Source organism: Pantherophis guttatus, chromosome 9 (genome assembly GCF_059756535.1).
Source record: "Pantherophis guttatus breed Tessera chromosome 9, ASM5975653v1, whole genome shotgun sequence".
Lineage (NCBI taxonomy): Eukaryota > Metazoa > Chordata > Lepidosauria > Squamata > Colubridae > Pantherophis > Pantherophis guttatus.
Window position 1 is genome coordinate 426,012 of NC_142071.1, and position 14,490 is coordinate 440,501.

General features: G+C 53.8%; 1 protein-coding gene across 9 annotated transcripts; it reads right to left on the reverse strand.

Moving 5' to 3' along the window:
- Nucleotides 1–4,385: 4,385 nt before the first annotated feature.
- C9H2orf42 (chromosome 9 C2orf42 homolog) lies at nucleotides 4,386–13,835 on the reverse strand. 9 transcript variants are annotated; one of them, XM_087875719.1, is made up of 11 exons: nucleotides 13,613–13,703; nucleotides 12,331–12,407; nucleotides 11,491–11,587; nucleotides 8,907–9,741; nucleotides 8,570–8,680; nucleotides 8,355–8,456; nucleotides 7,866–7,970; nucleotides 6,646–6,753; nucleotides 5,449–5,549; nucleotides 5,008–5,170; nucleotides 4,386–4,936 (listed from the first exon to the last, which is right to left on the reverse strand). In XM_087875719.1, the coding sequence occupies exons 4-11, from the start codon at nucleotides 9,727–9,729 to the stop codon at nucleotides 4,755–4,757; spliced, it is 1,695 nt and encodes a 564-aa protein (XP_087731845.1). In that variant the 5' UTR covers nucleotides 9,730–9,741; nucleotides 11,491–11,587; nucleotides 12,331–12,407; nucleotides 13,613–13,703; the 3' UTR covers nucleotides 4,386–4,754. The 9 variants fall into 9 exon arrangements, with proteins under 9 accessions (XP_087731845.1, XP_034286547.2, XP_034286548.2 ...); XM_034430656.3 differs by lacking the exon at nucleotides 11,491–11,587 and having other exon boundaries at nucleotides 13,613–13,712; XM_034430657.2 differs by lacking the exons at nucleotides 11,491–11,587; nucleotides 12,331–12,407 and having other exon boundaries at nucleotides 13,613–13,835.
- Nucleotides 13,836–14,490: the final 655 nt, after the last annotated feature.

Consider the following 14,490-nt stretch of genomic DNA (forward strand, 5'->3'; position numbering starts at 1 on the left):
AGTGAGCTGCAGCCCCATTTGCTGGGGGCGATTTATGGCAGGTTACTTTATTTATTTGTTAGTCAGTTAGTTAGTTGTTTTTAAATTAGTAGTAGGTTACACTGGAGCGCTCCAAAAAGTTACTTGCACACTGGAGAATGACACTTGGTGCTCCACCTGAGCCACCGTCAGGCAAGAAAGGGGAAGCAGAGGGGGAGAGCTAGTGGAAAGGAAGAATCGTGGGCCTTCAATAAAAACAGGGTGCTTTTACCTGCATTGTGACATCATTGCACAAAGGACATCACTTTCCCCCTTCCCTGCCCCTCCCCAAGCTGTAGAATGTTAACTTCCTATTGGGGAAGGGGAGAAAGAAGAAGGGGAGGGGTGGATGTTGGCTTAGAGCAAGCAGCGTTTTTCAGTCTTGGCAATGTTAGAATCCCCCAGCCAGCATGATTTAAGATGTGTGAACTTTTAATCCCAGAATTCCTCAGCCAGGATCTTGGCTGGGGAATTCTGGGAGTGGAAGTCCAGACATCTTGTAGTTGCTAAGGTTGAAAAAATGCAGACTAGAACTGGGGGGGGGGGCTGACTCCTCCAGAACTCCTCCAGGCTGCAATGGATTGGCTAACCCCAAAGACTGGTTTTAACCCTTCTTGCTGCTCTTACCTGTTTTGCGCAAGTTAAAGGAATAGCTGTAAACAGAGGATGAAATCTCTCCCTGTGGTCCAATCCAAAGAGATTAAAACAGGTTAACCTGCGAAATGCCCTTGAAGGAACGTCCCAATTACTTAATGCATCGTTTTTTTTAATTTTCTCCTCCCGCTTCAGGCTGCACCTGGCTTTCTCCATGCATACTTATACTTTTTCCTGTGATGGATTAACAAATGGAGTAGATTGCATTAATTTCTTTTGCACAATTGAAATCAGCAAGGCCCAAAGAAGGTAATTGAAACAGATTGCAGTTACAGGAAAGCAGATTCCAGATATCGAAGCAGTAAATGACAGAGGAAGTTCTCCTGGAACCATCTTGTGACATCACAGCCATTGCAAAAAATGTTTTGCTTTTGTTTAACTCATTTCCTTCCTTTTGACCATAAAGGGTGTTGCATCATACCCTGCTCAAGGAAAAACTGAGTAATATTTTTAACTGATGCAAAGCATTGGGCTGTTTCTCACACTTTCCCAAGGAATTCAGCAACCAAGCCTTGGTGGAGGCTTCTAAAAACCTATTGGGACATACTGTATATTTACCATTGTGGAATAGTTAATCAACCTATAGGCTCCACTTCTAAATACATTTTTTATTTATAGCTCTGGGTCTAAACCAACTTGATTACCTGAGCAGAAAGGCAGCACACTTACACAATTGCAGAGTGCATTATCTTTTTATCTCTGGGTTTAATTGGATGACAGATAACCTTCAAGGTTTGACCTGTCAGATTGACCCATTTAATATTTGGGGGTAGGCAGCAGGACCGGCTTGTTGTCTTGGAGCTTGCAACCAGTGATTAAAACAGCCCTTCCGGCTTTATGCTGAAAATTCCACAGCTTTTAAGGTGGCCTCACACAAGGGAGGAAGTGGGTGGCCCGACCACCAGCTGTGGCAGAAACAAGCTCCCTCAGCATTTGCCAGCTCTGGAGGGCCACGTCTTTCTTTCCAGATAGCATCCCTTTTCTACCTCCGCGTTAAAGCTAAGCAAGTGCGGCCTCGCTTTGTTCCTCATGGCGCAGAGGCTTCCTTGAGTCAGAGAATCCCCGAGCAGAAGGGACCCCCGGGGCCTTTGGGGCATCCGTGGCCATTACCTGTGCAGACTGCAATCCCCATTAAAGCACCCTGAAGAGACGGTAGCTGACAATCTCACCGTCTTTAACCACTGAGCCATTGTGCCCCCTAATAATATAAATACCAATACTATAAAAATCAACCTAGCTAAAAAGTTGGAGGGAGAGGGGGATCTGTTGTTAATCTATCAATCACCTCCAAAGTGATGCCCCCCGTTGAAGCCCCAGGCCAACTGCCAGAGCCAGCTCTTTAAGCTCTTGCAGAAGGTCAGGAAAGTGGGAGCCGACCTCACTCTGGGGGGCAGAGAAGACCCTGACAGTCGTAACTCCCTGGCCAATGGGGCTCGCACTGCTGGCGCATGTGGGACTGGCCAATCCCACCGGGGTGAGACGGTCCCTCAATTAGCTTGGACCCAGGCCATGGAGGGCTTTAAAGGTGATTGCCAACACCTTGAACCACACCAGCAGCCAGGGCAGCTCGTGGAGCAGTGGTGTTACAGGGTCCACTCTTGGGACCCCAAGAACTGCCTGCCCTGCCACACTCTGCACCAGCTGTAGCTTCCGAACGCTCTTCAAGGGTGGCCCCAGGTAGAGCACCAGTTCAGCCAAGATGACCAGGGTCCTGACTGAAGAAAGGCCACAACTGGCGCACAGCCTGAAGTTGCGCAAAGGTTTTTCTTAGCCGTGAATTAAACCTTCCGTCAACATGACTTCACATCTCTTAGAAAGACCTGGAATTTTATTTTGGAAAGCAATAGTCACCTTGTTTCTCTACCATGGCTGGATGGGGGGGAAGAAACACCTCCTAATCTGGCAGGCAATACAGATTTCAGAAATTCACGGTCCCCTTTTTGCATTTGTCAGGTTACCTCAACAGTGCAAACATTGGGCAGTGTCCCTTATGCCAGGCAAGCCTCCCCTTTACAGGGCCCGAGATAAGCATTCTGGAGCCTTTTCCCGTTTTTTCAGGATGTCAGGGAATGGGAGAGAGCCGAGTTGGCACTATTTTTCCCTTCATTCCCTCAGATCCTCCCTCTGCCCTCCCGCCCACCCTGGCCATCCTTTCCTGGCTTCGGCCCCACAAGGAGCTGGAGGCAGCCGCTGCAACTCAGCTTGAAAAGGTGGCTTAGAGCACCACTTGCTGGGCAGCTGAGCAGAGGAGGGAAAACGGGAGGCCGCTGCTGCTGCTCCCCTCCTCTGGAGGAAGCGGGAACTGAGAGACCCAGCAAGCAGAGAGCCAGTTTCAGGGGAAAGAGATCCGTGGGTCTGTTTGTGCCTTATATTGAAAATGTTCCATTAAGACTTTTCAAAACACTTGCTCACAGCTGAACTCCGTCTTCATCTTAGCTTATATTTATTTTAATTTCTACTTTGTCCCATCCTGGATGGGCATGAATATACTTGTATATAGTTGTTAGCATAAGCAACAAAAAAGGCACATATGGATCTTGGTTAAAAGATCCTGGAAGTTGCGTGTGGCTTTTGATTCCCCTGTGCCGCCCTTTCAGCAGAGATCAGTGACTGCAAGGAACTGGGCTTCTCCCTCCCAGTTGGGAATCCATGAAAGGCAGAACCAGCTTTCCCCATTGATTCTAAGCAAACTGAAGCAATTTCACTCGCCCAGAGCAAACGTGCATCTCCACAGCAAGCTAGAAAGTTAGGGAAAGCAGCTGCAGGCACCACCAATGAAATATCTGGACTGCAGCAAAGTTGGAAGAAAGTCAGAAGCTCCTCATCCATGTGATGGAGAAGTCTACCCCAGCTAGACGCTTCTCACTGCAGCCTCTCCAGACAGAAGCCAGGAAGGTTCCTGCCAACGGCTCTTTGTCTTGAGTTCTGGATGTCCCGATAGAAAAACGGCACTGGGCATCTCCGACCTCCTGCAGCCCTTCCTGCCTGTCATGGCCCCATCAGAGCCCGGTTCAGAGGAGGAGGAGGAGGAGGAGTTGTTACGAGGACTGTCTGATGGGCATGGCACGTCTCCCTTGGTGTGTTTGGAGAGGCCAGGGGGCCAGGACGATACTCAGGCATTGGGGGAGGTGGTCTACCAGACAGAGAGCTGCCTGCCCTCACAGACCCAGGGGAGAATCGGCTGCGGAGAGGCAGTGGAGCCCTTCTGATGAGGAACAGCTGCCTCCCCCAGTCCATCCAAGGCATGGAGAGCAGAGCGTAGGCAAGCCCAGAGAAGGGCTGCACGGCTCCTGGGGAGAAGGTCGCCTCCTCCTGCTCACAAGGACCACCTGGAGTGGATTGACTCAAGGAGAAGCTGTGGGGAGTTAGTCCCTGCCAGGAACAGCTGTCTGTTTTGGCTTACACTCGCCCGGCTTTGACTCGTGCCTTGGTCCTGTGGGCTAGTTTGCCTCAGGGAGCCGCCTAGCCAGGTGGGCTGGGCTTGGGACCCTGGGCCTTGCCCTGTGAGCATGCTCCTACCCAGCGGGCGCTCTCTGTTATATGGGGGCTGTCGTTTGAGGGGCTGAGGGTGGTGGCCTCCAAGGTAGCGTGGGGTGGAGCCTTACCGGTCGTTGGAGAAGGTAAACATACTCGTGGCATCACCTGTTGAACTTCTAGCAGCTGCCAAGGGAATGGATTCACTTTCTTTTATATGCAGGACTAATCTCGCAACATTGCCATGGCCTTAATTTAATTTATTTTTAAAATATACTGTAAAATATGCCAGTAAAGAGATTGTAGCATCCAGCCCCCCACCCTTTGAGCTGCTGGGATGACAGCCGCCTCTGGGAGGAAGGCAGTGCAGAAGACAGCGGAAGCGCTCTGGGTTTGTTGGAGCCGCCAGCTGGCCTGGGCATTCGGGGAGGGCCAATTCCACTATGTGGCACGGCTGGGAGGTGGGAGTTTGCAAGAGAAGCTCCTTGAGGGCAGAACGTGGGTGGGTGGGTGGCACAGTCACACGAAACGGCAGCTCTTCCGGTCAGTGGCCGGTAGGGAGCAGGAAAGGCCGGCCAGCCTGTGAGGCTGCGCATGCAGAGAGGAGCTCAAGGGAAGGTGATGATCTCCAGGGAAGGACGCTGCTCCTGGTAGTCGGCTGGGTGGCCGTTCCTGTAGTGGCCGTACTCAAATTTGATCCTCAGTTCGCCAATTTTGGACTGGGGGAGGATGTCTGGGATCCACTCAATGATGAAAGGCGTCGGTTCCTTTTGATCCGGGGAAGTGTTGCCTGAGAGGAGGAAAATGAGAGGAGCCACTTCCCAGGTCACACAAGGGGAAGTCAGCTCTGTGCACACTTACCAACTTTCAAGAAAGTTTTCAGTTCCAGGGGGCGAAGGACAGGCTGCTTCTCCAGGCGTCCATAGGTCTCGGCAATGCTCTCCACCTCCACTTTGGGGCACTTGAAAGGCTCATAGGTCCCATCCCGGTTCTGGATGAAGCTGCGCGTTATTTCTAGAGGCATCTGGAAAAAGAGGAGATGAGCAGAAATCCCCAGAGAGCCTCTCCCCGTCTCACTGCGGAAGGAAGCGATTGTTCTGGAAGATGAACAGAGCAAATCTGAAAAGTTTGAAGCAAGTAAGAAAATGAGGCTTTTTAAATCTCCTGGTCTAAAGCAACTGGAGGTGGCTGGAGAGACTTCCGTCCATTGCTCTTCCCTCAACAAACATGCCAGATTCCCCTTCCTCTGCTCGGAAACGGAGAGCTTGCAAGCCAGGAGACGGAAGGGGAAGCGGGACTCACCTCAACGGTGTCAAAGATCTGCTTGACCTGCAAGATGTTGGTGATGTGCCAGGTATACTTAGAAAAGGTACCCAGCGGTAAGGCATCTTTGCGGACAAAAGCTGGAAACAAAAAATTGATCGGTGAGGTATAATCCTATATATGTTTCTGGGCATTTGTGCTAGTAAGATTAAAAACACAATAACAACAATAATACATATCAAATAAAAGCAGGTCAAAGGCATACGAAACAGCCCAAATAAAACACCTGTCTAGTCATCATAAAAGTTGCGCCCAAATCAGACAAGACCTACCAAGCAAAATGGACCACTCTTTTGCCAAAAAAAAAAAAAAGGGGGGGGAAAGGAAAGAGGGTGCCAAGCATATGTGTGGAAGGAAGGTGTTGCAATAGGTAGCCTTCCCACCCCCTTTCCTTTGGCAAAAGGCTGCCTCTGGCATGAGGGGGACACTCCAGCATCCCTTTCTGTCCTGCTCATGTTGGCCAGTCAGGATCCTAAGGAGGGAAGGAGATCCTGAAGCTGAGACGTCCAGGAGAATGTCAGTCAGAAGCAGCAGCAGCCACAGCAGCCAAGATTAGCTCTGCTTGTACCTTTGTACGATAGGAAGTAAGGCGGGGGGAGGCCTTGGAAGAGAGCCCCCACACCCTGCCATCTGCAGCCAAGGCCTGGGATTGCCCCCTGGGACTTTCTTCTCGCCAGCCAAGTAGACCAAAGCAGCCTCTTCCGTCAGCCCCAAGCAGTGGCCAGCCAACACACAACTGTCTTAAAACCAGCCATGGGGGGGGGACAGGGGTTCAAACGAGCGCCATCATCTGTGGCATATGGTCCCCAGAGCTCTTGGGGCTGCCCAGAAGAGACAGCTCCACTGAGGGTGCCCATCAGCTGCAAGCCCAGCACCCGGGCTCTGTGTCGGTCAAGCAAGGAAGGCAGCGCCCCACCGGTTCCATGGGCTGAGCCAATCGCAGCCTCGCCTTGGCAGGAGGCTCCGTGCCCAGCGGTTGGGCTCAGGGAGAGGCAGAGGCTTCAATCGCTTCAATCCCACCAGCCGCAAAGCAGAGCGGTGGCCATAGGCAGAGAGCTTTGGCTGGCTGAGTCTGTGTCCAGCCCCAGGAGGAGTGTGTGTGTGTGTGGGGGGGGGGTGTCCTGAGCCATGGGGCCGGGGCCCAGGAGGAGGGGAGAACGGCCTGAAGACCAGCACCTGTCGTCGAGTTGGGAAGTCGCATCTTGACGCTCCCGAGGCCGATCCGCTGCTGGAGGGCCTCGAAGAAGGCCTGCGGGATGTGGAAGACGAGGGGCTCCGGCTTGCCTGAGGGAAACACGCAAACACAGGAGGAGCCTCTGGCGACTGAGGGCATCTCAGAAACCGGGGCTGGAAAGTCTCAGGATTCAGACAGGGCAGAAACAGAAAGAGCAGCAACAAAGAGAGGAGGACTCTGGGATGAAGGCTGGGGGGGCGGGGGGGGGGCTCCGCTGAAAGCTTGTGTGTTTTGAAAGAGCCCTGGTGACCAACAGGGTAAACAGACCACAAAGCGGTCAGAGAAGAGGGGGCTGAGAAAATGTCTCACGGGGATAAAGAGAGGGAGGGAGACTTGCAAGTTTCTTCCATTACAGCTTTATAGTAGTACTGATCCACATGGCAGAGATTTCCCAGTCTGGTCTACCTGGAGGGGCCAACAAAACCTTCCAGAACTTTTGGAACTCCCCAAATCTCTAGGCCCAAAGCACCAGTGGGCCACCAGCCTGGGAAAGGCAGTGCAAGAACCTTCTCCACCAAGAAGAGGCCGAGACGCCCCAGGCCTGACTGCCACCATCCTTCCTGCTCCTGGGAAACAAGGGGCAGCCGCCCTGAGCCTCCCACCTGCCCCTGTCTGGGGAAAGGTCCCCTCTGACCTGAAGGGGAAAGAAAAGCCAACGCAGGAAAGAGGGCAGCGGGCAAAAGGGCAGAGCCGAAACCCTGGGCCACGGCGCAATTCTTCCCCTCCTTGGCTTTAAAGGTTTACGCTGCAGGGTGTAGGCGGTGTAGGCGGTGAGCAGGCAAAGGGGTGCAAATGGGGTGGGGCTCACTGCCCTGAGCCAGGGAGACCCCAAAGTGCCCTTCAGTCGCCAGGAATTGCCTTTGAGTCGGGGGCTTTTCTTAAGATTCCCACCCACGCTCTCCCACTAAGCCATGGGCACCTCAGGAAATTTATTTAATGAACTTATTGAAAATGTTTATATAGCCGCCCATCTTGAATCAAACTGAGACGCTCACACATCCCTCTACAATTAAATGGTTAAAACCCCAAGACCTGGCACCAAAGCTCAAGCTTCCCATGGGCCCCCTGGGGAGGGGGGGGGAGGTTCACAGGGCAGGGCCTGCTTTCCCTCTGGTCCGACTGAGGCCGGGAGAGGCAGGTGGGACTGGCAGGAAGGACTCACCGTCAAACTGGTAGTGCATGGCTTGGTGGACCCTCTCCGTGACGCTGGCCAGCCACTCCAGGAAGGACAAGGCCACCTGCGACTCCTCCAGCACCTGAGTGCCAGCTAAGCAAAAGGAAGGCAAGAACAGCTGCAAGTCTCGCTCCCTCCCCCTCCCGGCCCCCCAGGCGGCATCCTGGGGCAAAGAAACAGCCACTTGCAAGGGAGGGCAGAAAGGCCCCCCCCCAAAAAAAACATTGTGCAGACAGGCTCTAAGAACAACTCTTAACTCTGGCTTCTGTCCTTTGCCATGGACATTTTAAAGCGAAATGAAGCTGACGTTTCCTCCCGGTTCATGTTTAAGTTCACAACTGACAGTCTCCCTTGTCTCAGCCAAGCGAAGGGCCCTGAACGGCCTTCCAAGTAGCCATGCCTAAGCCTGGGGGTGGGGGGGAGGCTTGTCGGGGGGGGGGCTCTGCGGCCTTGTGATCTGGATGGGAATGGACTCACTTTGCCTTTTCAGTGATGCAACGGCCGCCTTCTTCAGCCCATTTTTCTGCAAGGAGTTGTTTGCCAGATCTTGGGACAAGAGGGGGCTGCTGGCTTGCAAGCCTAAAAGCCCAAATTGAACACCATCAGAAGGTGCGTTTTGACTTCTCCCAGCCTCTTTCCGAGTGTGGAACCCGGAGCCACCCAGAACACGAGGCAACGCTGGAGCTCCTCACCCAGCCCTTCGTCCTTCTTCTTGCGCTTCGCTTTGGAGGCCGCAGGGTCTCCCGAGGGCAGAGGGGAGTCCGGCTGGCAAGCAGGCGGAGCTCTTGCCGGGGACTTCAAACCTGCAGTTGGGAAAGGAAAACGGCTGCCCAGAAGCCTCCCCGTTTCTCGGAAGAGCCCAGCAACCAGCTGCAGCACGACAGCCAGGGAGCGCCTGTGTGCCAGCAACCTTTGACCCAGCTGCCCACCACGTCTCTTGCCCGTTAGCAGTGCTGAAGCTCAGGAGGCTGAAGGGGGCCGGAGGGTCTCCCCCCCCCAGGGGCCGTCCAGTCCTCCGTGCATACCTACCACCAGACTCATCGCTGAGGAAATCCACAAACTCCTGGGCTAAAGCCTCGTCGCTGGCGAAGGCACAGAGGCAGGCGAAGAAATGGATGCACTTCTGGCTGCCCTCCTCGGCGGCAGGGCCGGCCTTGCTGGCCCTCAAGGACTGGCAGGGGCAGAAGAAGCGGGGCCCCGCCGGGTGCTTGTGGGCAGACCTGGGAGCAAAGGTGATGTGGAGGTAGCCCAAGCTGTGCTTCGGGCCGGCCTTGCCCTTGACCACCAGCACGTTCTTGGTGACCCTTTGGACCAGGGGCCCCGTGGGCTGGGTGGCCAGCTCCCAGAGGGCCTGCTTGGTCTGGGCCGAGGCCTGCATGGCGTTCAAGACGGAGCTCTTCAGGGTCAAGGGGGTGGCCTCTGCCTGGCAGCCCACGGCAAGCTTCAGGTGCTGGCACTGGTTCTCCACCACCCCTTGGGTGGCTGCCTTCAGACACGCCGGGAGGTAGCAGCGCCCAGAGCTCAGCTGGGTGAGGATGGTCCCATCCGCAGTCTGGACGGTGGTCTCCGAGACGCCCAGCTCCACGAAGCACCGATACTCAGGGCCCCTGTCCCTCTGCCGCACCGAGTAGACCTGGAGGTCTGAGCCGGTGATGATCTTGACAGCATCAACGCCAGCTGGCTTCCGTGAGCCGTAGCGGAAGACGGTGCCACAGGTCTTGTTCTTGCAGCTCAGCCCACGAGTGCCATTGTAGGTGCCGCATCGGGGACATTTCCTGATGCCTCTCAAGGTTGCCTTGCCCAGGTCTGATAAGAACGCCGGGACTTTGCTCCTCAGGGACCCGGATTCCATCCTTCAGGGAACCTGGGCCAAGGAGGAGCGGGAAAGGTCGATTCAGTAGAAAGCCCCTGCTTGAAGGTCCTTGGGGGGTGGGGGTGGGGGTCCCGCCTGGGATGGTTTTAAACTGTTTTCATGGGAACATTTACCATCTCTGATTCTTGTCTGAGAAAAGCACCAGAAATGGACTGGAGAAATTAGTGAAATGCTGTGGACGTAGTATACTTAGATCTCAATAAAACATGTTAATAAACTTACTTCTTGGCAAGCTAGAAAAATGTGGGATAAACAGCACTACCACTAGACAAATCATATTCAACATGTAGCCCTTAATGGAACCACATCCACAATTCCATATGGAGGGAAGTGTGTTTACTGTTTTACTGTTTACTGTTTCTGTTTTAGCCCAAATTCTTTTCATTCTCTTCATAAACGGATCTAAATGAAGGACTTGAAGGGCAACTCATCAAATTTGCAGACAACACTAAACTGGCAGGAGTAGCCAACACTCCACAAGACCAGTTCAAGATCCAAAAAGATCTTGACAGACTTGAACACTGGGCCCTATTTAACAAAATGAAATTCAACATAGATAAAACTAAGGTTTTACACTTAGGCAAGAAAAACCAACTGTATAGGTGCAGACTAGGTGAAACCTGGCTTAAAACAAGTAATTGTGAGAGGAATCTTAAGAGTTCTAGTGGACAGTTACTTAAATAGAAGCCAACAGTCTATGGCAGCAGCCAAAAAAGCCAATGCAGTCCTAGGCTGCATTAATAAAGGGACAGAATCAAGATCATGTGAAAATGCTAGTACTGCTTTACAAAGCCTTAGTAAGATCACACTTGGAATAAAGCATCCAGCAAAGAAGAGAAACACGAATGATTAGGGGGCTGGAAGCTAAAACATACAAAGGAAGATTGCAGGAATTGAGTATGTCTATTCTAGTGATAAGAAGGAGTAGAGGTGACAGGATAAGTGTTCCAAGATTTGAGGGGCTCCTACAAAGACGTCAAACTATTTTCCAAAACACCAGAAGGTAAGACAAGAAACAATGGATGGAAACTAACCAAAGGGAGAAGCAATCTAGAATAAGGAGAAATTTCCTAATGGTGAAAACAATCGGTGGAACAGCTTGTCTCCAGAAGTTCCGGGTGCTTCATCACTGGATGCTTTTAAGAAGGGACTGGACAGCCACTTGTAGGGAATGGTATATGGTTTCCTGCTTGTGCAGGGGGTCGGACTAGAAGACCTCCAAGGCCCCTTCCAATTCTACTGTTCTATGATTTTATGAAATGCAGAGGGCAATCCTGGTGCCAAAGGTGAGATATCTAAGGAGGATGGTAAGCCAATTTTTAAAAAAGCACATCCAACTGGGGAATTATCGTAAAGATAGTGACAGAACAGAGCTTATTTTAAGAGAGACCTTTTCCGCTACTTCAGTTTACCATGGTTTGCATAGGAGAATTTCCTAGAGAGATTATAACCGACCAGCCAGATCTAATTGCCACACTCAGATATCTGATCTGCCCTTCTTCAGTGGAAGAACAGAAAGGCTGCCTCCGAGATTCAAAGCAACCTCCTGGACTCACCCCCCCATTTGCTGCCGAGACTGGGTTTTCTGGCACCACGAGCTGAGCTAAGCACACAGGGGAGAGCTGGTTTACAAAACCGGCCCCAGCAGACTCAGCTCAGCCTGCTTCCATCCATCTTGTCAGCGGAAGAAGAACAAAACTAGGGAGGTCATAAAAAAAAGTCCTGGGCAAATCTGATCACCTCCTTAGTGGGCCATCTCCTAAAATGGAGAGGAGGAGATGTTTTCAGTTATTCTCCAGAGGAGCTGAGCTGAGCTGCAGGAAAAGAAACCCAATACCTAAAAAGCAACAAAGAGAAGCTGAAAACATACCCCTCCCCCCCCCTTCCCCATCATCTGATGGCCCACCATTGCCAGGAGACTGTGTGGTTCACCGAGGGGCTCAGCACTGAGCAGAGAGCCTGTGGGCAGCCGCTCTGAGCCGGTCCCAGCCCTGCAGGGGACGGGAAAGGGCGGAATGCCGTGAATCCTCCTCAGGATTCTGGTGGTGTCACAATGAGGCCTCAGGCAGGTCGCGGGTGGGGAGGGGTCCCTCCACTCGCCCTGGTTCTCAAACCAGCAGGATCCCCTCCCTGCCACTGGAAGGAGGAGAAGACGAGGAAGCCGCTTCTCCTTTCGAGCAGCTCTGAAGAGGATTCAGGGCCAAAGGCTGAGCAGAGGCTTTTGTCAAGGGGGGATCAAAACTAGTTTTGGTGCAAGATTAGGGCGATCTAGTGGTGCGTGTGTCTTGAGTCCCATGCTGCAGGAAGCTGCAAGTGTGAAACGGTGGGCGCAGCAATGGCATCAAGCAGTTGGGAGTGGGCAGAATGAACCCCTTCAGCCTCTGTAGGGCATTTTTAAGGGCAAAATGAGGGTTTTGACTCCTTGAGTGAAAGGATTCCTTGTTGCCCACCGAAGCCTTGTGGAGCAGCCAAATCAGCAGAAAGTTTGGTGCCAGAGGTGGTCACAGTGTGTGTGTGTGTGTGTGTGACAGAGTCACAATGAAGGCCATGTCAGCGTGAGCCTTTGTACATGCAACCTACCTGCAAGATGCCCATAAAATAGTGATGAGGCTTCGATCACCATGGACAACTAAAAGGACCCTGGGGGTGTAGGAAGCCTGTGGGGAATGGAGGGCACGAATTGGCCACAGGCACAAAGCACTGAGCTCTCCTTGCTTTGGCTTTAGACGGTCCCAAGTGCAGGAAAGCCTCCTTTAAGGTCGAATTGGGACACGGGTTGCCAGCTGTTCTCAAGAGCATCGGCTGCGTAAGGGCTGGCCGAGGGGAGGCCCAGATGGAAAAGTGGTTTACTGCAGCCAAAGTCTGAGGAATCGAGGCTTTCCCGGAAGCCCTTTCCTTTCCTTCTTTCATCCTTTCCTTTCCTTTCCTTCCCTTCTTTCCTTTCCTTTTTTCATCCTTTCCTTTCCTTCCCTTCTTTCTTTTCCTTTTTTCCTTTCCTTTCCCTTCCCTTTCCTTCCCAAAGAGGCTCTGCAGGGAGGCGCTTAGACTACAGAACGAAGGAGCTGGAAGGGCCCTTGGAGGTCTTCTAGTCCAGCCCCCTGCTCAAGCAGGAGAACAGTCCTATATATATATCATAGTCTTCTTTTTGAGGAGGGGAAAGCAGCCTCTTCCCTTCCCCGGCCCAGGCAGCCCCAAGGGGAACTACGATGCCCGGCTCTCTCGGGGGCGGAAGGGAGGCCTGAGCGGAGTTTTCCAGAGGAGATCGGGCGGCCCTTCGACTGCAACCCCCGTGGCCTCCTGCCTGGGGCAGAGGGTTGGACTAGAGGACCTCCGGGGTCCCTGCGGTTTCTGTGCTCCATGAAATTCAGCGCCTGAGCGGGACCTGAGCGGGGGGGGGGGGGAAGGAGAGAGACCCCTAGCTCGCCTCGCCCGCAGCCGCAGCCGCAGCCACAGCCGGACTTCATCCCCCACCATCCCAGCGCCAGCGCGGCCACGGAAGCTTCTCCCGGCCGAGCGGCCTCCTTCGCGCTGGGCGAGAAGGGCCTGAGCAAGCCGGAACGGTTCCCGGGAGCCGCGCTTCGTGTCCGGGCCGGCCGCGCGTTCCTGGTGGGTCTCAAACTGGCTGTTATAAAGTGAGTGGACTTCAACCCCCAGAATGCCCTGGTCAGCGTCGCCCCTGCTGGGAATTCTGGGAGGTGCAGTCCACAAACACCCGGAAGCTGCTCCGACTGCCTCTGACGTCACGCGCTACCGCCGCTCGCTCTCCCCGTCGCCCTGGCAACCGGGGACCGCCAGGCCGCGCGTCGTCATTTCCTGCCCTCGCCCCCTCCCCCCCCCGCGGGTCCCTCTGCGTCGCCTTTACCTGGCGGCCCCCCTCCCCACTTCCCGGCCCGGCGGCCGGCGAGGAAAGGCGGCGAGCGGCCTCCGCGATGGCTTCTTACAAATGGCTCGCGAAATCCTTCTGTAACGAAGGTTCTCATTGGCCGGGGCGGGCGGCGCGAAGCACCACGGGAGACCGAGTCCGGGCCCCGCTGGTCCGGAAGAGGCACGTGGCGCTCCGCAGCCGCCTCTGGCCCGCGGGAACTGGGCGCAGCCGCGGAGGAGCCGCGCTCTCCACGCTCAGCGGGGCTTCTCCGTTGTGCCTCCCCCCCCTCCGCTGGCTCCGGCCTCGGAACAGCGTCCGGCCCCGATCTCTGGGGGAGTCCGATGAAAGCCCCCGAAGGCCCCGCGGCGAACAGCGACGCCATTCCGCTGCCAGCCTCTTTCCCCCACAGCCAGCTTGGAGTAGCTAAGAAGAAGAACCATTTAAAATATACAATGGCAAATGCGAGCTCACATCTTTTATTAACATCTGAATGGCTTTCCAAAGTCAGGGCTTCTGGAGTGAAGTTCTTCGACTTCTGTACACAAGTATCAAAAAACACATTCGCTTAAATGAAGCTTCCAAAGTTCATACAGAAATAAAAAAACCCGGGCTGCTACTTGGAAAAAAACACCACCCCCAGGCAGCACTTTCTCCAGCTGCCTGAAGACCGTGAATCTCCTTGCACATCAGAGTAAGAAAGCTGAGGATGCCTGGATGAGAAGCTGGGGGAAAGGGGGCAGCACTAGAAGGAAGGGCCCCGTCCTTTTCCCTTAGCCTGGTCCCACAGCCTGGTTGGGCGCTTAAAAAGCTTCCGCTAAGGGGACACAAAACTGGCTCTGGTTCAGAGGCTCAGGGGGGAAGGGTCTCCTCCGAGG

Coding starts and splice junctions, on each gene's coding strand:
- C9H2orf42 (XM_034430657.2), bottom strand. CDS start 9,729: ATGGAATCCGGGTCCCTGAGGAGCAAAGTCCCGGCGTTCTTATCAGAC. Junction 8,457..8,569: donor GAAGAAGGACGAAGGGCTGG/GTGAGGAGCTCC, acceptor TTGGGCTTTTAG/GCTTGCAAGCCAGCAGCCCC. Junction 7,971..8,354: donor TGCATCACTGAAAAGGCAAA/GTGAGTCCATTC, acceptor CCTTTTGCTTAG/CTGGCACTCAGGTGCTGGAG.